Below are 26537 nucleotides of genomic sequence, written 5' to 3' on the forward strand. Positions count from 1 at the left end.
TTTCTTTTAATGATGTCCAGCCCAAATCCTGTATCATTTCTGTGACACTCTCTCCCATATTTCGCGATAGTACAAAGCGTGCTGCCTTTCTTTGAACTTTTCGATGTACTCCGTCAGTCCTATCTGGTAAGGATCCCACACCGCGCAGCAGTATTCTAAAAGAGGACGGACAAGCGTAGTGTAGGCAGTCTCTTTAGTAGATCTGTTACATTTTCTAAGTGTCCTGCCAATAAAACGCAGTCTTTCGTTAGTCTTCCCCACAACATTTTCTATACGTTCCTTCCAACTTAAGTTGCTTGTAATTGTACTACCTAGGTATTTAGTTGAATTTACGGCTTTTAGATTAGACTGATTTATCGTGTAACCGAAGTTTAACGAGTTCCTTTTAGCACTCATGTGGATGACGTCACACTTTTCGTTATTTAGGGTCAACTGCCAATTGTCGCACCTTTCAGATCTCTATTCTAAATCGTTTTGCAATTTGTTTTTATCTTCTGATGACTTTATTAGTCGATTAACGATAACGTCATCTGCAGACAACCGAAGACGGCTGCTCAGATTGTTCAAATGGTTCAAATGGTTCTGAGCACTATGGGACTTAACATCTGTGGTCATCAGTCCCCTAGAACTTAGAACTACTTAAACCTAACTAACCTAAGGACATCACACACATCCATGCCCGAGGCAGGATTCGAACCTGCGACCGTAGCAGTCGCGCGGTTCCGGACTGCGCGCCTATGCTCAGATTGTCTCCCAGATAGTTTATACAGATAAGGAACAGTAAAGGGCCTATAACACTACCTTGGGGAACGCCAGAAATCAGTTCTGTTTTAGTTCAATGACTTTTCGTCAATTACTACGAACTGTGACCTCTCTGACAGGAAATCACAAATCCAGTAACATAACTGAAACAATATTCCATAAGCAAGCAATTTCACTACAAGTCGCTTGTTCATTTGCTAATTTGTTAGAGCTTATGTGACAAACTATTATATTTTCGTCATTTCCTTGGGAGTGATCATATTCAAATTCATGAATCGGGCAAGGAGGCATATCCGACTCACTTTACTGGCGTACAAATTGGGTGCGTCGATAAGAGATTCCTTACAATATGAAACACGTAGTAATACCGTGTATGACACACCACATATGTTTTCCGGTGGAAGGTTTGGCTGACTTGTCGTCTTGTCATCAAACGTTTGCTGTTCCCGTTCGATAGCTACTTGCTTTCGGCTGCTAATAGACTAGTTGTGCAGAATCTACTGTCATTATAAGGCCCTTCCTTACACCACGCTGTTGTAGAAGGACGTTATAGCACGACACAGACACAAATTTGAATATAGCCAACTGGGGGAGGGAAATAGGTGCGCGTGAAGTTTGAACAAGACCCGCGCAGTTCGCAATCCAATACTGTAACCGCTTATCCCCGATACCGTTGCTAGTTTCTGCTGTTCTGTATTGCACTTGTTGTGATTGGACGGTTCCCTGTTCCTATTGTGCTCTTTTTTCACAGTTCAGTACACCTTCTTCCTGTTTTCATGCTTGATCTGTGCTCATTTCTTGACGAGCTGTCCTCTGGAACCTCTTACCACTGAATCTAACGGGGGTGCGGTGGAGCCGGCCTCTGTGGCCGAGCGGTTATAGGCGCTTCAGTACGGAACCGCGCTGCTGCTACGGTCGCAGGTTCGAATCCTGCCTCGGGCATGGATGTGTGTGATGTCCATAGGTTAGTTAGGTTTAAGTAGTTCTAAGTCTAGGGAACTGATGACCTCACATGATAAATCCCATAGTGCTCAGAGCCATTTGAACCATTTGGTGCGGTGGAGTTTCCTTTGTGAGCTGTTCCGTAGCGACAAAAGAAGCCACAGCACAGGACTTTTGAATCTGTCTTGCGCCACTCTGTTTTGCGCATTGTACGTTTCGGTTACTGCTTACTACAAGCGTCTTCATCGTTGTGAAGGTATTTTCGCGGAAAAAGGCTGATTGCGGTAAGATATCTAAAAAATCATAATTACATTATTACTGTGTAACGATCTGCTGGTATGAATAAATACACCAAGTTGCGGTTTTTCTGCTAAATTATAGCGGACAATATGGCGAATTACCTAACGTTCGCAAGTAATTTTTATCATTACTGTCGCTGAATTACGAAACCGTCTTTGTCGTTTCTAATGAAACTACATACTTTTCTGTGTGGTATTTGAAAGAAGCTTCTAAGAGAACTTTAGCGACAGAACATGCAGGGACTCGATCAAATAGTATAGTGCCGCAAACCATTGTCAGCCGAAGTTCCACGAACGTCTTCCCTGTTACAGCAAAATTAAGCAAACACGTCACTGACGTATGGTTTTTGTGTTACCTATGCGCTGAAAGTCCATCGGCCTGTGTCGTGTTGTTGTAGCAATCAGATTACTTGCTCGTAAAGCTATCGAGTCATTTCCAGTGTATATGGCACTCGAAGAAATGAATATCGTTCATGCCGAATGTCGACAAGCTATTAGAGAAGCAGTGCGGTTGCATGCTAAAGAGTGTCCGGATCGTACCAAACACTCACGATCTGTCTTTACAAACATTACAAAAAATTCTAGAGCCTGTAAGTGCGGTGAATAAAACGCCCCAAGCAAAAACGAGAGCAACAGATGAAATAAATAGAACTAGCATTTTAGCAACAATAAACATAACGCAAATGTTCCTAAGAGGCATCTCGGAAGTACGACTGGGATCAACCAAACGAGAGCTTTGCAAACAGTAGATTCCATCACATTTCACTCTCTTCACATTTCGCTGCATCTACTGCTTTGCGCCAATGACGTCTAAAATTAATTACAGTTCTCCGAATGGTACCTACGAAAAGTTCAAAGTGATGCGGCATATCTATGCAAAATTTTGCTTAAGGAAGAAGTGTCGTTTGATAACCATGGGCAACTCAGACGTCGCTATGTGCACTAATCGTCAGCGGAAAATCCATGCTGGCTCAAAGAAGTGGATAAAATCAAAGCGATTGTCTGTCAACGTTCGCTGCTTGTTTTTTTAAGATCCGCGTCATTGGTCCCTGTTTTACTGGTGGAACACTAAATACACTGGAGTATCTCTAGTTCCTAAGATATGTTGATGCTCCAGTTACTGGAAGACATCCCACAGAACATAAGGCAGTCAGCGTGGCACCAATATCACGAATGTCCATCCCATTACGTGATTCTCTCGTAAGACAACATTCGAGATCATTGGAACGGTCGATCAACAAACTCAAAATGGTCTACACACTCAGAAAACTTAACGCTCCCATATTTTTATGTGTGGAGAAAATTAAAACAAGAGGTCTATTAGGAAACACCGACGACTCCTGAGCGCATGAAGTGCCTTGTCACAAGTGTATGCGCTGCTGTTAATTCCATATGAAATTCAAAAAAATGGTCAAATGGCTCTGAGCACTATGGGACCTAACATCTGAGGTCATCAGTCCGCTAGAACTTAGAACTACTTAAACCTAACTAACCTAAGGACATCACACACATCCATGCCCGAGGCAGGATTCGAACCTGCGACCGTAGCGGTCGCGCGGTTCCAGACTGAAGCGCCTAGAACCGCTCGGCCACTGGGGCCAGCGATGAAATTCAACGTACAGTATTATGTCTCCAGAATCGCTTCATTGCGTGTAGCAATGCGCAAGGTCTACATTTTGATCGCTTACTATCACAACCGTAATAGTAAACACAAGAACCGTACCTGATGCACATTTTTGTATACTAGGACAGGTGTGTGTGAAACTTCTTCGCATGACGGTGGCACTGTGGTTCGCGGGGCTTATATCGTGATACTATTTCCATGTTATGTCATTGAAGTTCCCTTGGAAGCTTCTTTCAAATGGTACGGAGAAAAGTATAAAACAAAGCAAGTTTCGTATTTCGGCGAGTATGGACAATAAAAATTACTTTTCAGCGTCAGTAAATTCGCCACATTGTCCGCTATAACTTGCCGAAAGCGGTGTCCCAATAATTAAATAAAGGCTGTTAGTTCGTGAACCGGAAGCAAAGCAAAGAGAGTTCCAGCTGGGTGTTTCCAGTAATGTCATATTCCTTCCGCTCCAGGGAAACCTCCCAAGAACATTAGTCAGAATCTAGAGATGGGAACTATTTTTAATTTGACGCTGATATTTGTTCTTGCATATAATGTACAGTGTGCCAATATCGTCGACACTCGCATGCTATGCTATCGAGCCGCGTTGTTGACAACTGAAATCTGTTTGACATTTGCTGGGTTCGTAACGATGGTGGGTGTACGACGATTACTTCGTTTATGCAATTTCCATTACACTGTATTCGCTGACAGTTCGCTAGAGGTAATTAAGCTCAGAAGCGAAAGGCGGATGGTTCCCTATATTTAGCTGAGAAGTTTTCGCACGAATGCTCTATGCTGTATTGAATTAGATACAGCACGTTAAGGCGACTATCGCTATGGGTACGTAAAACAAATGCGCACTTACGCCACACTGATTACTTCACGGTAAGGCTTGCAGGGTCAACGGTCAATTAAGTGCCCGTCGATAACAGAAACTCGTTTCCGTAGTCCGATGTCGCGCTATCTGTGAGTGCATTACAGGCCGAGCTTGAGGCTCAGATACGAGTACTTTCTCCTAGGCTGTTTCCACAAGGCCATCCGCAACCGTCGGTCTACTTACGAAAGCAGGCCACAAGAGGTTGGACAAGAAGCCTTCCCTGCGTCCACAGTGACTAGCAACGGCTCCAAGTACATTGAGGTCATTTGCCGTACGCCGCATCGAGTTGTCAAGACAAGCGCTCGTATAGGATCCGTCACTTTTTATCTTAAGACTCAGTCGCTGCAAACGAACGCTACGTCTACGTATATAGTTTACAAGTCACTGTACAGTACGAGGTGTGGCTAGAAAAATACCGGACTAGTACTGGTGAAACAATAAAACGAATGCAATAAGGCTGAAAGTCGCGTGGCCTGTCACGTGACTCTCGCTCCGCCTACTGCTCGAGTTTCATCTGCCTCCTGCACTCAGTCTGCCCGTGGCGTCTGTTTTAAGTAGTTGACGTTTTGTCTGTGCGTCGGAAAATGTTGAGTGTACAGAAAGAACAGCGTGTTAACATCAAATTTTGTTTCAAACTAGGAAAATCTGCAAGTGAAACGTTTGTAATGTTACAACAACTGTACGGCGATGATTGTTTATCGCGAACACAAGTGTTTGAGTGCTTTAAACGATTTAAAATTGGCCGCGAAGACACCAGTGATGACACTCGCACTGGCAGACCATTGTCAGCCAAAACTGATGCAAACATTGAAAAAATCGGTAAACTTGTTCGACAAGATCGCCGTTTAACAATCAGATCAGTGTCTGAGTTAACATGAGTTGACAAGGAAAGTGTTAGGCAGATTCTTCATGAAAGTTTCAACATGAACAAAGTATGTTCAAAAATGGTTCCAAAGTCTCTCACAATTGAACAGAAGGAACGCCGAAGAATGATTTGTTCTGACATCCTGGAAAACATTGAAAGTGATCCCACCTTCTTACAAAATGTTATTACTTGCGATGAATCGTGGTTTTTTTACTTACGATCCCGAAACTAAACGCCAATCGATGCATTGGAAAACTCCTGGTTCTTCACGACAAAAAAAAGCACGAATGTCAAAATCGAAATTCAAGGCAATGATGATTGTTTTTTTGACATCAAAGGGATTGATTGGGTACCAGAGGGACAAACAGTGAATCAGCATTACTACATTAGCGTCCTGGCTACCCTGCGTGAGTAAGTACGGAGAAAACGGAACGATTTGTGGAGAAAAAAGTCATGGATCCTTCACCAAGACAATGCCCCAGCTCACAGTGCGTTCTCAGTGAAGACGTTTTTGGCAAAACACAACATTCCCATCTTAGATCATCCACCCCACTCACCTGATTTGGCCCCCTGTGACTTTTTTCTTTTCCCTAAAGTCAAGTCAGCTTTGAAAGGAACTAGATTTGAGACTGTTGAAGCAGTAAAAGAAAAAGCGACGGAAGTAATGTATGGACTTACCGAAAATGATCTGCAGCATTGCTATGAACAGTGGAAAATTCGTATGGAGCGGTGTAGAGACCGAGGAGGAGAGTACATTGAAGGAGATAACATGAAATTGTAAATAATTGTAAATAAATGTTTTTCCAGCATCAGTCCGGTTTTTTTCTAGCCGCACCTCGTATATGGTGGGAGGGGACTTAATATAAATGTCACCCAGCCTCACTCCTACTGCATAATGACGTCTACATCTATATCTTGAAAACCGCTGTGAAATGCATAACAGGGGTCACTACTCATTTTATGACTTACTAGGTCCCCTTTCCGCTCCATTTTAGCAGGATAATGCACGACCGCATGTTTGCAGGTCCTGTACGGGCGTTTCTGGATACAGAAAATGTTCGACTGCTGCCCTTGCCAGCACACTCTCCAGATCTCTCACCAATTGAAAACGTCTGGTCAATGGTGGCCTAGCAACTGGCTCGTCACAATACGCCAGTGACTACTCTTGATGAACTGTGGTGTCGTATTGAATCTGCATGGGCAGCTGTACCTGTACACGCCATCCAAGCTCTGTTTGACTCAATGCCCAGGCGTATCAAGGCCGTTATTACGGTCAGAGGTGGTTGTTCTGGGTACTGATTTCTCAGGATCTATGCACCCAAATTGCGTGAAAATGTAATCACATGTCAGTTCTAGTATAATATATTTGTCCAATTAATACTCGTCTATCATCTGCATTTCTTCTTGGTGTAGCAGTTTTAATGGCCAGTAGTGTACATAATGGATGTACGAGTTCTGGTTGTCGACACAGATTTGACGACATATGGAATTTTGGGTCTGGCCTTGAGTGGCGCGGGGATAACCAAATGGTAGGACGTCCGCTCGCGATACGCGGGAAGTCCGGGTTCGAATCCCTGTCCGGCACGAGTTTTCATTGTCCTCGTTCCATTCTACAGCTTATGGTTGTCCATATTCGCAACAGCGAATACATTTAATGTACTTCATAACGGCTGTACTCGCCACAGTGCCAAATTAACTTTGCATCGTATTCGGAATAACACAGACATTGCAATATTGTAATATTGCTAAGGTCTGTCTGTTGCTGGGTCCTAGAGCATGTTCCAATCTTATACATTAAGACATTCCTGGATGAAGAGAAGGTTCTGCAAAGAATCAGGACTGATCCACGAAGAAACTGCTTTTTGATTTCCAGCTCGTCCCCATTCAAACACGATTTCTGTAAATAGTAGAGGTAAGTGTACAGGTAGATGGCGTCTCCCTAGATTTTCGAATATTGTCCACACTGTGGTCGGCTGCTAATTGAGATACAATCATGCCGAATATCTACTCTGCATTTGTGGTAGATTCCAAGAATTTTCGACTAATAGAATCCAGCGCATTTCACTGGACAGGGAAACTTTAGACACACCAGATGAGCTTCAAGGAAGTACATTTAGGCTACTAACGTCCTCTATATACTTTAAAGTTCTATCCAACTGGACCATCGGTAGTCTCAGTGCATTTACTGACAATGTGATTTTGCATTCCTTCTTAAAACTCACAAAATGCGGGATAATGCTCATAACAAGCCGAAAGAGCCCAGTACTATCCGGTTACAATATTTGTGAGTAGCATCTGGATCCTGCCGCATTGTTCAAATATCCATCGCTAATACGACGAAGTGATATGAAATGGAGACTACCATTTTGTAAGTGGTTTCCGTACCGATTCACTTCACTTGTAACCTCCCCACAGAAATTTCAATGACAATATTTATTAGTAATGGAGCCAGAGCTAAGTGTAAGCTCCCCAGAGAAATTTAATGACAAAGACAATTAAATAAAAATTAGCTATCTGACCAAAGTATAAGTTTCTCATAAAATGAAAGTCAATTCAGTGATAATAAAATCTCAGTGACAATGAAAATGCAAATAGACCGAAATGTCAGTCTTTGGCCCTGTGCAAAAATCAGAATAAATTTCTTACCTTAGTATAACTGCATGTGAAATATCTGCTCTTATTCTGCGCCACAGCTTGGAGGAAATGCATCGCAATAATTAATTATTTTTTTTAAGTAAACTGAAACTTTTGTTTGAAGGAAATGGAAGGAAATCGAATGATTCTTTTGTTAGAAATTGCTTTGAAATAAAAATTATTATTGGGGGCGATTCTTACACAAATTAGTTACAGTTAATTTACATCATTAGCTGAGCGCAATGCTGCTTAATAATATACCTTGTCCTGAATCTCGACCATTGCGGTGCCGACGCCCGCCGACTGCTCTGGGCTACCACTACTGAGAGACTTCGCTACTACTACCGACAGACTCCTGTTCGCTACTGTACTGCTACAGCGCTATCGCGCTACTGCACGCAACAGAGCGGAACATGCTCTCTGGTCAGAGATTTTTACCATGCCTCACCATCGCTGCCATCGAGTACATACGCCTTTCACACTTTCTCAGAATCCGTTCTACATGTCTTAGTCGTGGAACATGTTCTAGAGCACTGTTTAAGCATTTGCAGAGTTAGAGAGAGCTTTTGACAATGTTGACTGGAATACTCACTTTCAAATTATGAAGGTGGCAGGGGTAAAATACAGGGAGCGAAAGGCCATATACAATTTGTACAGAAACCAGATGGCAGTTATAAGAGTCGAGGGGCATGAAAGGGAAGCAGTGGTTGGGAAGGGAGTGAGACAGGGTTGTAGCATATCCCTGATGTTATTCAATCTGTATACTGAGCAAGCAGTAAAGGAAACAAAAGAAAAATTCGGAGTAGGAATTAAAATCCATGGAGAAGAAATTAAAACTTAGAGGTTCGCCGATGACAGTAATTCTGTCAGAGACGGCAAAGGACCTGGAACAGCAGCTGAACGGAATGGATAGTGTCTTGAAAGGGGGATATAAGATGAACATCAACAAAAGCAAAACGAGGATAATGGAATGTAGTCGAATTAAATCGGGTGATGCTGAGGGTATTGGATTAGGAAATGAGACGCTTAAAGTAGTAAATGAGTTTTGCTATTTGGGGAGCAAAATAACTAGTGATGGTCGAAATAGAGAGGATATAAAATGTAGACTGGCAATGGCAAGGAAAAACATTTCTGAAGAAGAGAAATTTGTTAACATCGTGTATAGATTTAAGTGTCAGGTAGTCTTTTCTGAAAATATTTGTATGCAGTGTAGTAGTATGGTAATGAAACGTGACGATAAATAGTTTAGACAAGAAGAGAATAGAAGCTTTCGAAATGTGGTGCTACAGAAGAATGCTGAAGATTAGATGGGGAGATCACGTAACTAATGAGGAGGTATTGAATAGAATTGGGGAGAAGAGAAATTTGTGGCACAACGTGACTAGAAGAAGTGATCGCTTGGTAAGACATATTCTGAGGCATCAACGGGTCACCAATTTAGTATTGGAGGGCAGTTTGGAGGGTAAAAATCGTGGAAGGAGACCAAGAGATGAATACACTAAACAGATTCAGAAGGATGTTGGTTGAAGTAGGTACTGGGAGATGAAGAAGCTGGCACAGGATAGTGTAGCATGGAGAGCTGCATCAAACCAGTCTGAGGACTGAAGACAACAACAACAACAACATCAAGAATATGTGACAGCAGACGCCTTACAAACTCACGAATCCACAGTTGGGATCGTGAATGTTCGTATGGAAGAGTAACAGAAAGGGGCAGAAAACGTAAATTTGGATTTTGAAGGGAAGAAAGAATACATTGTTCTCGTAGCAGTCTGCTGGATAAATGCAAAGATTCGCTCTCTGACATAGACTGTGCGCAATTCCTCTGACTTCATCGTATATCTGTCTGAAAAATTGCGGTGGTATACAAACAGTCATTTTTCTGAAATGAGTTACAGGCTGTGAACTAAAAAGAATGGATCTATGGGAATCTAATCAGTGAACATGCAATGAAATAAATTGTTATCAGTGCAAACCTTTCAGATACACAGAACCTGAAATGACAGAATCGTCATTGCCATGTACATTTTCGGTTTAGACAGTTTGTCTGTTTGGAATTCAAGCAGTTTACATGGTACCATCTCTTTCGTGGTCGCCCTATCTTCCTTCTATCCTTGGATCTGTAGTCACAGGTTTCCCTTGGTATCCGGCTTTGATCCATACGTAGCAGATGTTCGTATCATTGCTTTCTATACAGCTGGATTTTCTCTGCTATTTCCAGAACGTGGGACTCCTCTCTTATCTCGTCATTCCTCTTATGATCTAATCTGTATCCTGCTAAAGGTGTTATAAGTTTGATTTCCACCGTTTCAGTTCTCTGTAATTGTCTGGTAGCATAGTCCGTACATCGGATCCATAGAGCAGTAAAGCTGCAGTCAGAGTATTATAGGATATATGTTCGGTGCTGAACATCTGTGCCACATGTGGCTCGAAGCCGGAATTACAGGTTATAGCGATCACTCATCCATATTATTAAGCTACACGAGCACATGTGCACGTCAGACTCTTGCTTTGACCGGCAGTGGTTCTTCTACCTGCGATTTTCGAAGAGTTCTATTAGAGGTTGTGCCATGTGGCATATGGGAAAAGCACGTCTTAAAAGGCCGGAGTCGCTAGAACACAGTGGATTACCCTAGTACAAGGGATACTCCGTAATAACCAGAAAATCCAGGTTCTTTCTTCATTGTGGCACAAATCTCCAATAATTATCCCCACATATTATACTCTCGCTCAATAAACCTCAACGGTTTTGCAGTTGATGAACTTATCTGTATTAAAGTACTGTCTGGATAAAGATGCACAATATCGAGTCGGACATAAGATTTCAAAGTGGTGCATAGATGGACAATTTGTTTAAATATTCAGAAATGTAAAATTTTTCAGATCACAAAACCAAAAAAACATAGTTGCCTATCCTATGGCTACATCATCAGCGAGCTACAATTGGAATCAGTCAAATCGTACAAACACGTGGATGTAACAGCTGACAGGGATCGGAAATGATCACACAGTATCAGTCGAAGGTGGTATACTGGTGCGTTGGTAGGGTACTAGGAAAATACAATGAATCTACAAAAGGCGACTGTTCACAAATCAAGTGTGCGTCCCATTTTAGAATATTTTTCAAGTATGTGGGACCCTTAGAAAATATGACTAATCGGAAGTATTGAATGTAATGAAGGAGCAGCACGAACGTTTACAGATTTGCTTGACTACCGGAAGAGAGTTAAAAAAGAAAAAAAAAAAAAAAAAAAAAACAGGTGAACTAACAGACACTTGAAGGGCGACGCAAAATATCCCCTGAAAGTCTACTTACCAGTACCACTAGGTGAGTAATCTATTGGAAAAAAAGTGCAGATAATTCCTGTTTCTAAGAATGGTAAAAGAAAGGACCCCAAAAATTACAGAAGAATATTCTTAACGTCGGTTGGCTGCACAATTCTTGAACATATTCTCAACTCGACTGTAATAAATTTCCCTGAGACGCAACAGCTTCTGTGCACAACTGAGCACGGATTTGCAAGGCATTGCTCGTGCGATACTCAGTTTGCCTTTTTATCACTTGATATCGCGCGAGCCATGGATCGAGGGCAACAGGCAGATTCCATACTCCTAGATTTTCGGAACGTGTTTGACACGGTGCCCCACTGACGCATACCGATTAGGTTCCCAGATATGTGAAGCTCGAACACTTCTTAAGTAGTAGAACTCAATGTGTTGTTCTCGACAGCGAGTATTCATCAGACACAACAGTATCGCCAAGAATGCCTCAAGAAGTGTGATATGACCGCACTTATTCTCTATATACATAAACGATCTGAAGGACAGGATGAGCAGAATATCCAGATGAGTAGGAAAAACAATCTCGTAATGTTGGAATCCAGCACCGGTAATGTGCAGCTTCACACAGCCACGTCGATTAAATACCTGGGCATAACGGTGCAAAGCGATGTGAAATGGGACGAGCGTGTAAGTATTCTAATATGGAAGGCGAATGCTTGACTTCGGCTTGTTAGGACAATTTTAGGGAAGTGTAACTGATCTGTAAAGAGGACCACGTATAGAACACCAGTGCGACCCATTCTTGAGTACTTCTCGAGTGTTTGTATCAGCACCAGGTCGGATTAAAGGAAGACATCAAAGCAGTTCAGAGGCGTGCTGCTAGATGTGTTACCGGTAGATTCGGTAAACACGGAAGTACTACGGAGTGCTTCGTGAACTCAAAGGAAAAGTCCTGGGAAGAATACGATGTTCTTTTCAGGAAAGCTATGAGAAAATTTAGAGAACCAGCATTTGAAGCTGACTGAAGAAAGGTTCTACTGCCACCAATGTACGAGGGTGAGTCAAATGAAAACCTTAAATTTGTAATAACAAATGGAAATTTCGCGCCGCTATCCTGCAAGTTGGTAAGCATGCTACAAAGAGCGTACAGAATGGCCTGTAGGTGGCAGCATAGCGCAACTGCACACATACCGTCGCAGTATCAATATAAAGATGGCCGCCCCACTTGCAACTTGCACGAGGGAAGAACAGCGTTCTGTAATTCGGTTTTTGCGTAGTGAAGGTGTGAAACCTATTGAAATTCATCGACGAACGAAGGTTCAGTACGGTGATGCATGTTTGTCACACCAGCAAGTATACGAATGGAGTAGGAAGTTCGTAATTTGTGTGACTTCAGTGGAAGATGCTCCTCGTCCAGGTCAGGCACAACGAATTGTGACTCCACAGAACATTGCAGCAGTTGAAGCTATAGTGAAGGAAAACCGCCGAGTGACACTGAATGACATTGCAGCATGTTTACAGATTAGTCATTGGTCAGCACACCACATTGTGCATGATGTGCTCCAGTTTCACAAAGTGTCTGCAAGTTGTGTGCTACGGCAACTGACTCCTGAAATGAGAGAACGACGTGTTCATACTTGTCAAGAACTTCTTCGGCGCTTTGAACGAGAAGGTGATGGCTTCCTTGCAAGAATCGTTACTGGGGACGAAACATCAAGGTGTCATTTTGGAGCATTACATGCCTAGAGGGGCCACTGTTACCAGTGCATCATACACAGATCTCCTAAAAAATTATCTGCGGCCTGCAATCAAATCGTGGATTGCTGTCAGTAGGTGTCCTTTTGCAACATGAAAATACAAGACCCCACGCTGCCCGTACAGCAGTTGCAACAATCACAGACCTGCTCTATGAGTGTCTTCTTCATCCACCATACTCACCATACCTTGACCCAAGTGATTTCCACATGTCTGGACCACTCAAAGACGCAATGGGAGGAAAGAAGTTCCGTTCTGATGAAGAGGTACGCCACGCGGTGCATGAGTCGTTGCGCGGACTACCAAAAGAATTTTTTTCTAAAGCACTTTGTAAGCACTGGAGGACTTGCATTGAGAGTGGGGGTGATCATGTTGAAAAGTTTTGTACCACCTCTGCACAATAAATAATATGTAAAAAATATTTAAGATTATGTTGAAAAGTTTTGTACCACCTCTGCACAATAAGTAATATGTAAAAAATATTTAAGATTTTCATTTGACTCACCCTCGTACATTTCGCGTAAGGACTACGAGGATAAGATAAGAGAACTTAGGGCTCATACGGAGGCATACAGTCAGTCGACTTTCCCTATCTCTACCTACTGTATGTTTGAGAGTGGAACAGGACAGGAAATGACTTGTACTGATACAAAGTACCCTCCGCCATGCACTCGATAGCGGCTTGCGGAATATGTTTGGAGATATAGATGTGTAGACCTATATACTGCAACCTAATACACACCGCTCAAGCCGGCCGAAGTGGCCGTGCGGTTAAAGGCGCTGCAGTCTGGAACCGCAAGACCGCTACGGTCGCAGGTTCGAATCCTGCCTCGGGCATGGATGTTTGTGATGTCCTTAGGTTAGTTAGGTTTAACTAGTTCTAAGTTCTAGGGGACTAATGACCTCAGCAGTTGAGTCCCATAGTGCTCAGAGCCATTTGAACCACACCGCTCTCGCAGGGTCTTCGATGACAATGTTAATTACAACACCCGCAGAGGCATTTAAGCATTTCACTGTTCAAAGTGACGTCAATGCGAACAAGGGGTGACCGATACGTGTAACCAATGGCACCCCATACCATCACGCCGGGTGATACGCCAGTATGGCGATGACGAATACACGCTTCCAATGTGCGTTCACCGCGATGTCGCCAAACACGGATGCGACCATCATGATGCAGTAAACAGAACCTGGATTCATCCGAAAAAATGACGTTTTGCCATTCGTGCACCCAAGTACACCATCCCATCGCAGACGCTCCTGTCTGTGATGCAGCCATGGTCTCCGAGCTGATAGTCCATGCTGCTGCAAACGTCATCGAACTGTTCGTGCAGATGGTTGTTGTCTTGCAAACGTCCCCATCTGTTAGCTCAGGGATCGAGACGTGGCTGCACGATCCGTTACAGCCATGCGGATAAGATGCCTGTCATCTCGACTGCTAGTGATACGAGGCCGTTGGGATCCAGCACGGCGGTCCGTATTACCCTCCTGAACCCACCAATTTCATGTTCTGCTAACAGTCATTGGATCTCGACCAGCGCGAGCAGCAATGTCGCGATACGATAAACCGCAACCGATAGGCTACAATCCGACCTTTATCAAAGTCGGATACGTGATGGTACGCATTTCTCCTCCGTACACGAGGCGTCACAACAACGTTTCACCAGGCAACGCCGGTCAACTGCTGTTTGTGTATGAGAAATTGGTTGGAAACCTTCGTCATGTCAGCACGTTGTAGGTGTCGCCACCGGCGCCAACCTTGTGTGAATGCTCTGAAACGCTAATCATTTGCATATCACAGCATCTTCCTGTCGGTTAAATTTCGCGCCTCTAGCACGCCATGTTCGTGGTGTAGCAATTTTAATGGCCAGTACGGGCGAGACACTTTACTTGAAAGTCGCTTTCCCGGTGTCGGCGGATAATGCAATATTGCAGTTCTGACAACACATTGAAATTTGGGTCTGGTCGTGAGCCGTACTCGGATAACCATATAGTAAGGCGAGTGTTCACGATAAGCCTCAAGTCCGGGTTCGAATCCCGACCTGGCACGAATTTTCATTCCCGTCATTCCATTCTGCAGCTGATGGTTGCCCACAATCGCAATTATGAATAATTTTAATGCTTAGCAATGTAGCTGCGTAATTGTGTACATTCGTTGTTGTATCCTTCATATTCTTGTCGCGCGGTCCTACCCACCGTATGATATGTCCTTTAGGAATGGACAATGGCTAATTCAATATTCAGTCTAATAGAAAGTCGTTCAGGCTCTGGAGAGTTTCTTGCTTTGACTAATGTCATTGTTTTTCAATACTGGGAGAGCTAATTATAGTTTCACCTGCTGGTGATTTCGTGTAGCAGTAAGGTAGTAGAATCTTGTTGAATGCATTTTTACAACGCAGTATTTGATATTTAGGCTTTCCAGCCGTTGTGTTGAATAAGTTTGTTTGTATGTTGAATGGTAATACCACTGCGAATGAACTGATTGTAGCTTCACGAAGAAAAATATTTTGTCACCAGATACTTGTGTTCTGGTGCAGTTATTATGCCATATTGCGCAACCGGTGGCTCAGTGGTATTCTGAAGCGAAATAATATTATCTGTTTACGAGTGTTCGCTTGTTTCTGTGACTGTAAACGCAGACAGCGCGCTGACGAAAGATTTCTGCCGTATTTATGGCAGTGGAGGTGTGTACCCACAAGAAACTGGCACATTGTAGACTGTATACGAAAGCTGTCATTTCCAAACCTGCACCTGAGTAGCAAGAAGAGCAGCGATAAGAGGAGAATTTAAACCATTAAGGCTTTCTAATTTTAAAGTTAAGTTCGTTGAATTTTGCTTGTACCCATTACAGTTTATTTTTGTATATGCCACCAAGATCTTATCGTTCAATGACAGTGTTGAGAAATGTCGACAGCAAAATTCAAAGGCTTCAGCCTGATCAGTGCTTTTCCAGCCACACATTTTGCTTGATGAATTTTCCAAGAAAAGAGCGTGGTTTATGAAAACTAAAAATACAATTACTGTTTGATTCGACCCACTAGACTGCGAGAGACTATTGCTTGTGCCTCAAGATTTATGATATACCGTAAGGGAACTGTTCATTGTTGCTTCTACATGAATTATGAAGTAAATAACAATGAGTGTTCTATCAGTGGAGCGAAGTGTGGAAGGAGCGCTCGGATTGCTTAAGGCATTCCAGGATGCAAGCAGATGGTTCAAAAAATGTTCAAATGTGTGTGAAATCTTATGGGACTTAACTGCTAAGATGATCAGTCCGTAAGCTTACACACTACTTAACCTAAATTACCCTAAGGACAAACACACACACCCATGCCCGAGGGAGGACTCGAACCTCCGTCGGGACCAGCCGCGCAGTCCATGACTGCAGCGCCTTAGATCGCTCGGCTAATCCTGTGCGGCAAGCAGATGGTCCAGTCGGCTAGAAACATGGAGGAGACAAGATTGTGCCGCATGCCGTACAGAAGAAATAATATGAGCCTGGGTTTTAAAAGCAGCTGAAATGCTCCACTGTAGGACACGTAGGTTTTTTTGAACTGTTAGAGATAATATTACGTAACTGAGATAAAGGTAAAGATAAATTTCTCTACTGTCTTATGTTTTTGACAAGTTAAATTTTTCCCTTGATTGGACATTTCGTCATACAGAACGTTATTCCAATAAATAACATCATATGAGATAATAGGACTGACGGACATTTTGGTTTATCTCTTTAAGAATGTCTGCCTATTGGTTATGACTTTTCCATAATAGTAATGACATGCTGCAATTAAACCCAATGTGATCATTCTTTATTATGAAGCACTCCGTCGTCAGGCCACGGGTGGCCTACCGGGACCATCCGACCGCCATGTCATCCTCAGGGGAGGATGTGGAGAGGAGGGGCGTGGGGGCAGTACACCGCTCTCCCGGTCGTTACGGTGGTATTCTTGACCGAAGCCGCTACTATTCGGTCGAGGAGCTCCTCAATTGGCACCACGAGGCTGAGTGCACCCCGAAAAATGGCAACAGCGCATGGCGGCTGGATGGTCACCCATCCAAGTGCCAGCCTCCCCCGACAGCGCTTAACTTCGGTGATCTCACGGGAACCGGTGTATCCACTGCGGCAACGCCGTTGCCTGACCTTTATTATGAAAGGGGAATGAAAATGAATAGAATTACTTTTTGATGCGGAAGTTATGAGTACAGTTGGAACTGAACTTTAATTTTTGAAAGCAGTAACTTGAACGGTTCAAATGGCTCTGAACACTATAGGACTTAACATCTGAAGTCATCAGTCCCCTAGAACTTAGAACTACTTAAACCTAACTAACCTAAGGACATCACACACATCCATGCCCGAGGCAGCATTCGAACCTGCGACCGTAGCGGTCGCGCGGTTCCAGACTGAAGCGCCTAGAACCGCTCGGCCACACCGAAAGCAGCAAGTGATCGATTTTGTTTTTCTAGTGTTTTTATTACATGTCCCATATTTTGTATCAGTTGATTTTTCCATTCATTGGGTTACCATACATACTGCATTAATTATGATTAAGACCGAGTGGGGTGCCGCAGTGGTTAGCACACTGGACTCGCAGTCGGGAGGACGACGGTTCAATCTCACGTCCGGCCACCCTGATTTAGGTTTTCCGCGATTTCCCTAAATCGCTCCAGGCAAATGCCGGGATGGTTCCTTTGAAAGGGCACGGCCGACTTCCTTCTCCGTCCTTCCCTAATCCGATGAGACCGATGACCTCACTGTCTGGTCTCCTCCCACAAAAACAACAAAACAACAACAATTCTGATTATTGTGAAGTGTACTTTTACGTTTTGACACAATTTTAGAGACTCTACTGGTTTCATACAGATATGATTTTATGTACAATGACTAAAGCGGCGAGTGGAAATTTGTACCTAGGCTGGTAATCAACGCGGTTGTCCTGCTTACGAGGTGGCTGCGTTAGGCCACTAAGCCACCTAGGCACAAGGCACAGCTGTTCACACAACTGCACGGAATACCTGGTACGCCTCTCTCCTCGATCCAAATTCTCACTGCCGCCCCAGTCTGCTTTAACCTTCACCTGCACCTACGTTTCAGGCGGGATCCTCCATTTACGTTCGATGTTGATGTGCTATTTTAGAACACGGAGAGCCTCGTCAATTCTGTTCGTGTGTAAGGGGGAATGTAAAGTAGACTGGGGCGGCAGTGAGAATTTAGATCGAAGAGGGAGGCGTGCCAGGGTAATCCGTGCAGTTGTGCCGACTTGTATATTATAGTCCGGCATTACTGCTTTGTTGGTAAGAAAAGTCATGTTCAATTAAGTTTCGGGTGTGCAGCAGCAAGAATTCTCCTTCTTCTTCTTCTAATATTTCGGCTGTATAACGTTCAACCAACTTCAGAGTGAGCCGCAAGACTGCCGCTCCAGTGCTCGCTTCGTCCCTTTATACTCGTGTACCGCGCAACTGCGCATGCGGCCACAGATGCAAATGCGCCAGAGATGTTGGTCGGCGGCAGAGACGTGCACAATGCGCGAGTTACATCTATGACTCCGCAGTCGGTCAGTGTTGGCATTTCGATATATCATTGTGAGCTGAACTGTGACGACGCCTTTGTGAGTTTATTAAACCAAGTACCGGATTCCATGATTTATCAAGGCTGAACGTTATACAGCCGAAATATTAGAAGAAGGAGAATTCTTGCGGCTGCACACCCGAAACTTAATGGAACAGTCTTTGCGCGCCAAAACCTGAAGATTCACATCAAGAAGTCATGTTTTATTCGTCTCAGTTTCCTATTTAAAAAAAGATTAAAACTTCCTTATGTGTCTATGAATGTGATTCCACTATGTAGAATACGCTATTATTAAGCAATTCTTCTGCAGAAAATAGAACTGGTACAAACCCAAAAAAGTGATAATGTGATAAGACTAAGAGCCGAAAGTTCTCGGGTTGGATCCCAGGTCAGTCCTACAACTTTTACGCATATCTTCTTTCGTCTCTCTCAATGAGTTTTGTTTGCGAAAAATTTTAAGCAACGCCGAGTATGAGAACCCATGTGAAACTCTAGCTCCCCCCTGGAAATGGCTAGGGAACTAAGTTCAAAGACTGGAGGAAGGGAAAAGCAAACAACCTCTAACGACACAGTGCCTAGTAATGCACTGTGGCGTTCACGATCTCCATATTGCTAACAGCTTAATCTTTCTGTTACTACTCAACGTGTCTTTAGGAGGACTGAAGACATGAGACTGTTTGTCTAATTGGGGGCTTCTTTTACTTGACGGGCTACCACGACGACGGAGGTGTTCGTACGAGAGTGAGAATCCACAGAAGTTCTGCGAGATGCAACGGAAATAAACATCCACCCGAACGTGCCTGGGCAAGCATCATACAACAGGGGGCATGGCAGCTACTGCAGCTGTTGCCCTCCAATGACTGTTTCGCCTTAGGAGACAGTCTGACATTTTTTAGAGGGTTGACCTGTCCTCCCAATGCTCGTAGGCACACGTCCACCTTTCATGCTTCACGATAGTCAGGGTTGACGGTACCAGAGGGTTCGAGGCGTAGATTTGACCCACAGCTGAGGTTTGGGTTGGGTTGTTTTGGGGGAGGAGACCAAACAGCGAGGTCATCGGTCTCATCGGATTAGGGAAGGATGGGGAAGGAAGTCGGCCGTACTTATTTCAAAGCAACCATCCCGGCATTTGCCTGAAGAGATTTAGGCAAATCACGGAAAAGCTAAATCAGGATGGCCGGACGCGGGATTGAACCGTCGTCCTCCCGAAAGCGAGTCAAGTGTGATAACCACTGCGCCACCTCGCTCGGTACGGCTGAGGCAATCTCACGAAAGTCACTGAAGCATTCCTGTGGTTGACGGTACAAGAGGCCTCGAGCCGTTGAATTGACCCACGGCTGAGGCTATCTGGGTAGGCAAAACGCATACCCAGTCATACTGTCACAGTTTCTTGAGGTAATTGCCATCTAGACCCAAACATCCGCCTCTATATGAAAATAACATGGACGTGGCGTGCGTTATCCCACATTAGCGCTAACTCCACACACTTGAATTGTAAGTATACCGATCTCTGTAAATCAAATATCGCGTCCTCCGAAGGTGAATATTATTATCTTCGCTCCACATAGCAGCAAATCCGTTTCTTTTTATGCTTTTAAGTTAGTGACAGACTGCCCGTCGTAAGGAGTGAACATTCTACATCTACATCTGCATCCATACTCCGCAAGCCACCCGACGGCGTGTGGCGGAGTGTACCTTGAATACCTCTATCGGTTCTCCCTCCTATTCCAGTCTCGTATTGTTCGTCGAAAGAAGGATTGTCGGTATGCCTCTGTGTGGGCTCTAATCTCTCTGATTTTATCCTCATGGTCCCTTCGTGAGATATACGTTGGAGGGAGCAATATACTGCTTGACTCCTCGGTGGAGGTATGTCCTCGAAACTTCAACAAAAGCCCGTACCGAGCTACTGAGCGTCTCTCCTGCAGAGTCTTCCACTGGAGTTTATCTGTCATCTCCGTAACGCTTTCGCGATTACTAAATGATCCTGTAACGAAGCGCGCTGCTCTCCGTTGGATCTTTTCTATCTCTTCTATCAACCCTATCTGGTGCGGATCCCACACTGGTGAGCAGTATTCAAGCAGTTGGGGAACAAGCGTACTGTAACCTACTTCCTTTGTTTACGGATTGCATTTCCTTAGGATTCTTCCAATGAATCTCAGTCTGGCATCTGCTCTACCGACCATCAACTTTATATGATCGTTCCATTTTCAATCACTCCTAATGCGTACTCCCAGATAATTTATGGAATTAACTGCTTCCAGTTGCTGACCTGCTATTATTCTTGTATTCACTGTACGCTGCAGTTTTACTGCATTTCCAAACTTAAATTTAACCATGTGATGCGGAATTGTTTGAGATCAGTGACTGTATTATAAATTTACTACGTTTTGCGTCCATAGGAAACTTCCTCAGTGCCTCTACCCCCGTTCCACTAGGTGAGTTTCTCTATTTTTTGGCACCTAGCACCATCTCCCGTAACTATTACCTCCTAATGTATTTAACAGCTTTTGTCGTGTTGTAAGCAAGCGACCCAGCTTGAGGTGGGGTGGGAGACGACTCTTTACTACGGCGCTGCTTGCCCACTCACCTGTACTCTCCAGTTCAAGCTCGTTTCTTCCTTCGTAGTTCTGCACGGCAACCAAGCTGCAATTTTTCCTAAATACGTAGTTTACAGCGGAGACAATTTGTGGGTGCTAAACGAAACTGATAAAACTTCAGTATAGTGATAGCAATGCACTTCACAGAGCTGCAGTGTTTCCACACTAGCTATTATACATTACTTGCAGTCACGTTTACAACCAGTCACTGCAATCCACCAAACTTTTGACTGTGGGGACAATAACCAATCCTACAGTTCCGTTAACGCAGCACCGGAGAAATGCGTGAATATCAGCTCAAACAGGTGTAAGCACCCGATTCCGTTCAACCTTGTCTATTACGCGAACCATCGTCACTGTAATGTGATATGTACAAAGGTTTAAGGGGTTTTTCATAGGAAGTGCCACATGTATATTCCTAGGTTTTCTTATTGTCAATATAGTGCATATACATAAAATGAAAAGTGAATACATTCAATACTAAAATGTAATGAATATTACATTGATATGCTATATACTCATCTGTATGGTGTAAAAGTGCTATGCTCCTCGTTTAACTACGAGATAATTTTGAAATTAGAAAGGTGGTCAGCGTTGGTCGTAATATTGATGATTTATTGACAGAAAAATCGATTTTCAATCACATAGTGATCTTCAGTGCTGTGGTGCAGAAATTAAACTCATAGGCACTGGTGTCAAGTTATTATCACAACAACCATCAATATTACCGCCAACGCTGACCTTTCTAATTGCACGTATATGGTCGATGTGCACAGAGCACTCTATGGAGTCGCCAATCAAGATAATTTTGATCCATGGGTATTGATTAGCCAGTGAAAACACTACAGTTTCTTCTCCTTTTGTTTCACATTTTTACCTACTGATCATAGTAAAGTATTTCATACATGCCCAAACAAAAGATTTTTGTATGCGCTGTACAAGTTCTTACAGATCACAGTCTGACAACAGAATGCAGCATGATCGCAGAAGAAACGCAGACAAACTGAGACTCTTTGTTCTATATATATGAAATTATAGCTTTCCAGAATGTTCCAAAAGCTAATTTTTTAAAACTGAATATTATAATGACATCCGGCTTTACAAATAATAAACATTCAAGTGTAAAAAAATCATTTTATGATACAAAAGTCTGAGAAATAAAACAACAACGAAAGTTATTTTATTTAGTTTCAAAAAGAAATTTAACGATTTCTGGATATGCCACTAATGATTCTTAATTTGATGAATAGTACGATGTTATTTATCACTACGTCAATTAAACTTGGAAAATAAACATTGGAAAAAATATGAAAATCAGATTACGTTTTACATAGCTACGTATTTAGAATCCATGTTATCATAAACTGAAATCGGTAGGAAGACTAATTTTCGTAACACAACATTGTCAACTAGATACATGCAAAATTGCTACCACGTTAGGAACAAATTAGGGAAGGTATAAAATTTTGTGAGTGCACCAGTGTACTGCGTAATTATACCAGAAATATAAATCTCATACCTAATAGCCGGAAGTCGGAAAAACATTATCGGAAAGAAGGTGGAATCGCAAACTTCGATTACTCCAAGAAGTTGTAAATGTTGGATAGTTATACATTGTTGCGAAGCTACATCTGTGCGATGTTCATAAACTGAACCAGTTCTGCACGCGCATCACAAAGAAGACAAACTGAGAACGCTTAGCAGTCCGAATGGTGTAGCGTGTTTAGCCTAGATACGACTTGTGTTGGTGAGACGGTGTCCCGTGTTGCAGGATGGACCCCTCTGGCAAGGTGGCGCTGATCACGGGGGCGGCCGGCGGTCTGGGCAGAGCCTTCAGCAGGGCGCTGCTGACTGCAGGCGCCAAGGTGAGTCGCTGCCTCTGCTCATACGTCACTTACAGCCTCGGCACATACCATGCCAAACAGCCTGTGCATTATACGACTAACGCTACCACTAACATGTACAAACCTTCTCATGCAACACCCTTCTTGTTCTTATGTACTTGTCTTTCGAGTCCTTTCCTTCCTTTCCTGCTTTGGCTCCGTCCGTTACCTTCGACTTCAGTTTTCAAGAACACTCCTGAAAATAGCTACGTAACGATATGTGGAGATGATTAGTCCCGACAGTAGTTAATATAGTATGTAGTAGATCAACTAATAGGCTATTAAGTTAACTAATCCTTCCTTCCCTTCTTGATAAAACAACTTTATAATTACAATTGAAAACCAGACAGTTAAGATAAAATGCAATTACTAGCCAACAAAATTATTTGTTCTGTGTCTGATAAGTTTTATTTTGTTCAATCAGGCAGAATTATGACTCCATACTTCTAACATTCTGCGTGGTGTCTGTTTGTTCTAAGTCGTGTCTCCCTACCAGTTTCGCGCAACGACGCTCTGAGCGTGTTTTTTAGGGAATTGACTAGTTTGAACCTGGGACCTGTTGCTGGTAAGGAGACGCCAGACCACACATGACATGTAGAGTTCAGAAGAGTTCAGTGAGACTAGCGATGATATAACCAAATACTTAATGATTTCAGCGTCAGCTCCAATGCACTCCCTGTAAAAGAATCTTAATACTAACTAAATTTAGTGGAAGGGGTTCAAGGCTTTCCTATTTTTAGTTAGCTGGTAAAATAGAGTCGAAAAAGCAGTTAAGTTTACCATGGGAAATTTTATTCTACTCACAAAACATTGTTTATAAATTGCACTATTGATAAAAGGAAATATTTTAATTCAGGATGATAAAAACCAACTGCGTTCAACAAAAATGTGAACGAATATTCCTTGAGTGGGTTTCCAAGTTCTAAAATGGATTGAAGGATGACCTATGCCATATCACATCTATAATCTAGGTTTAAATTAAGTTTCACAAAAGAGAAAACTATCAAAATGGTCTACAGTGACCTTCAATTATCTTTAATTACTTATCTAACTTGTCGTAAATTACAGTGGCTGATGTGGCTTCTCAATAACAGAAAAATCATCGCGTTTCAGATTTTAACTTACGTAGCAAATGTGAATACCATGAGCTTCAATTGACGATGGACACTAGTATTACGTAAAAAGGGGATGTAACAGATGAGACTTCTGCAGTTCTGAGTGAAGCCTTATGCGCTCAAAAATTCAGCATCGCGTGTGTTCATTACCTTGTCGGTGTTCGTCAGGGGGCGGCGGGCGGCACAGCTCCACGCACCTTGCCGTCTCGGAAGCAACTCTCCCCTAACTTCTCCTTACTACAATTTACCGAATTTGGTTTAAAAAAAAACTATCTGGCTGTGTTTTCATCTGACCAATCAGGGTCTCAATGTTAACCTTAAGCTCCGCCTGCAAAAATGAGAAACGTTATACTTTTCGTGGTGGGGCAATGTTTTTAACGTTTGCAACGTAACAGAGACGCGAAAAAGTCTCACGCTAAAACTTGCAGCTGGTGTGGCCCTTTTAGTGTTATTGTACGATCTATACTGTTCTTCTGTAGGGCTCTATCTTTTAACATGGGCTGGGGGGTGGTCCTGACGGTTACTTTTCGTGGTGGGGCAATGTTTTTAACGTTTGAAACGTAACAGAGACGCGAAAAAGTCTCACGCTAAAACTTGCTGCTGGTGTGGCCCTTGTAGTGTTATTGTAAGATTTATACTGTTCTTCTGGAGGGCTCTATCTTTTAATATGGGCTGGAGGGTGGTCCTGGTGGTTGACTGGAGACATGGGTGTCCGTCCCTTATCGTAGGGCCTTCTACCTTAACACGGTTCTGCTCTTGGCTTCTGTTCTCGTTCCTTCCCTCGGAACTGCGTCTGTTTCACGGTGGGAAGGTATGACATGCATTTGGGCGTTCTTGTGTTAGTCTGTGGTATTCCATTTGCTCACTCGTTGATCGTATTACTTTGGTTAATTTAATGTCACGATTTATTCGGAGCTATGTGACATACTGCCAGATTTGCTTATCATGTCAGGGTTTACATGGAAGGTGTTGGATTTGCCTGACACCTTACATACTTGCTGAGCATGTACTTTGCGAGTGACACAGCTACACTACTGGCCTTTAAAATTGCTACACCACGAAGATGACGTGCTACAGACGCGAAAGTTAACCGACAGGAAGAAGATGCTGTACTATGCAAATGATTAGCTTTTCAGAGCATTCACACAGGGTTGGCGCCGGTGGCGACATCTGCAACGTGCTGACAAGAGGAAAGTTTCCAACCGATTTCTCATACACCAACAGCAGTTGACCGGCGTTGCCTGGTGAAACGTTGTGATGCCTCGTGTAAGGAGGAGGAATGCGTACCATCACGTTTCCGACTGTACTGCGTATCGCGATTGCGGTTTATCGTATCGCGACATTGCTGCTCGCGATGGTCGAGATCCAATGACTGTTTGCAGAATATGGAATCGGTGAGTTCAGGTGGCTAATACGGAACGCCGTGCTGGATCCCAATGGCCTCGTATCACTAGCAGTCGAGATGACAGGCATCTTATTCGCATGGCTGTAACGGATCGTGCAGCCACGCCTCGATCCCTGAGTCAACAGATGGAGACGTTTGCAAGACAACAACCATCTGCACGAACAGTTCAACGACGTTTGCAGCAGCGTGGACTATCAGCTCGGAGACCATGGCTGCAGTTACCCTTAGACGCTGCATCACAGACAGGAGCGCCTGCGATGGTGTACTCAACGACGAACCTGGGTCCACGAACGGCAAAACGTCATTTTTTCGGATGAATCCAGGCTGTGTTTACAGCATCATGATGGTCGCATTCGTGTTTTGCGACATGGCGGTGATCGCCATACTAGCGTATCACCCGGCGTGATGGTGTGGGGGTACCATTGGTTACACGTCTCGGTCACCTCTTGTTCGCATTGACGGCACTTTGAACAGTGGACGTTACATTTCAGATGTGTTACGACCCGTGGCTCTACCCTTCATTCGATCCCTGCGATACCCTACATTTCAACAGGATAATGCACGACCGCATGTTGCAGGTCTTGTACGGGCCTTTCTGGATATAGAAAATGTTCGACTGCTGCCCTGGCCAGAACATTCTCCAGATCTCTCACCAGTTGAAAACGTCTGGTCAATGGTGGCCGAGCAACTGGCTCGTCACAATACTCCAGTCACTACTCTTGATGAGCTGTGGTATCGTGTTGAAGCAGCATGGGCAGCTGTACCTGCACACGCCATCCAAGCTCTGTTTGACTCAATGCCCAGGCGTATCAAGGCCGTTATTACGGCCAGAGGTGGTTGTTCTGGGTACTGATTTCTCAGGATCTATGCACCTAAATTGCGTGAAAATGTAATCACATGTGAGTTCTAGTATAATATACTTGCCCAATGAATACCC

At 43.5% G+C, this 26537-nt stretch overlaps 1 protein-coding gene across 1 annotated transcript in view; it reads left to right on the forward strand.

Moving 5' to 3' along the window:
• Nucleotides 1–26537, forward strand: part of LOC126252146 (15-hydroxyprostaglandin dehydrogenase [NAD(+)]-like) — a 90422-nt gene that overhangs the window by 11767 nt on the left and 52118 nt on the right. The window contains exon 2 of the mRNA XM_049953014.1: nt 22969–23062. Coding sequence (XP_049808971.1) covers nt 22969–23062 — 94 coding nt within the window. The remainder of the gene's footprint in view (nt 1–22968; nt 23063–26537) is intronic.

Source organism: Schistocerca nitens, chromosome 4 (assembly GCF_023898315.1).
Source record: "Schistocerca nitens isolate TAMUIC-IGC-003100 chromosome 4, iqSchNite1.1, whole genome shotgun sequence".
Classification (NCBI taxonomy): domain Eukaryota; kingdom Metazoa; phylum Arthropoda; class Insecta; order Orthoptera; family Acrididae; genus Schistocerca; species Schistocerca nitens.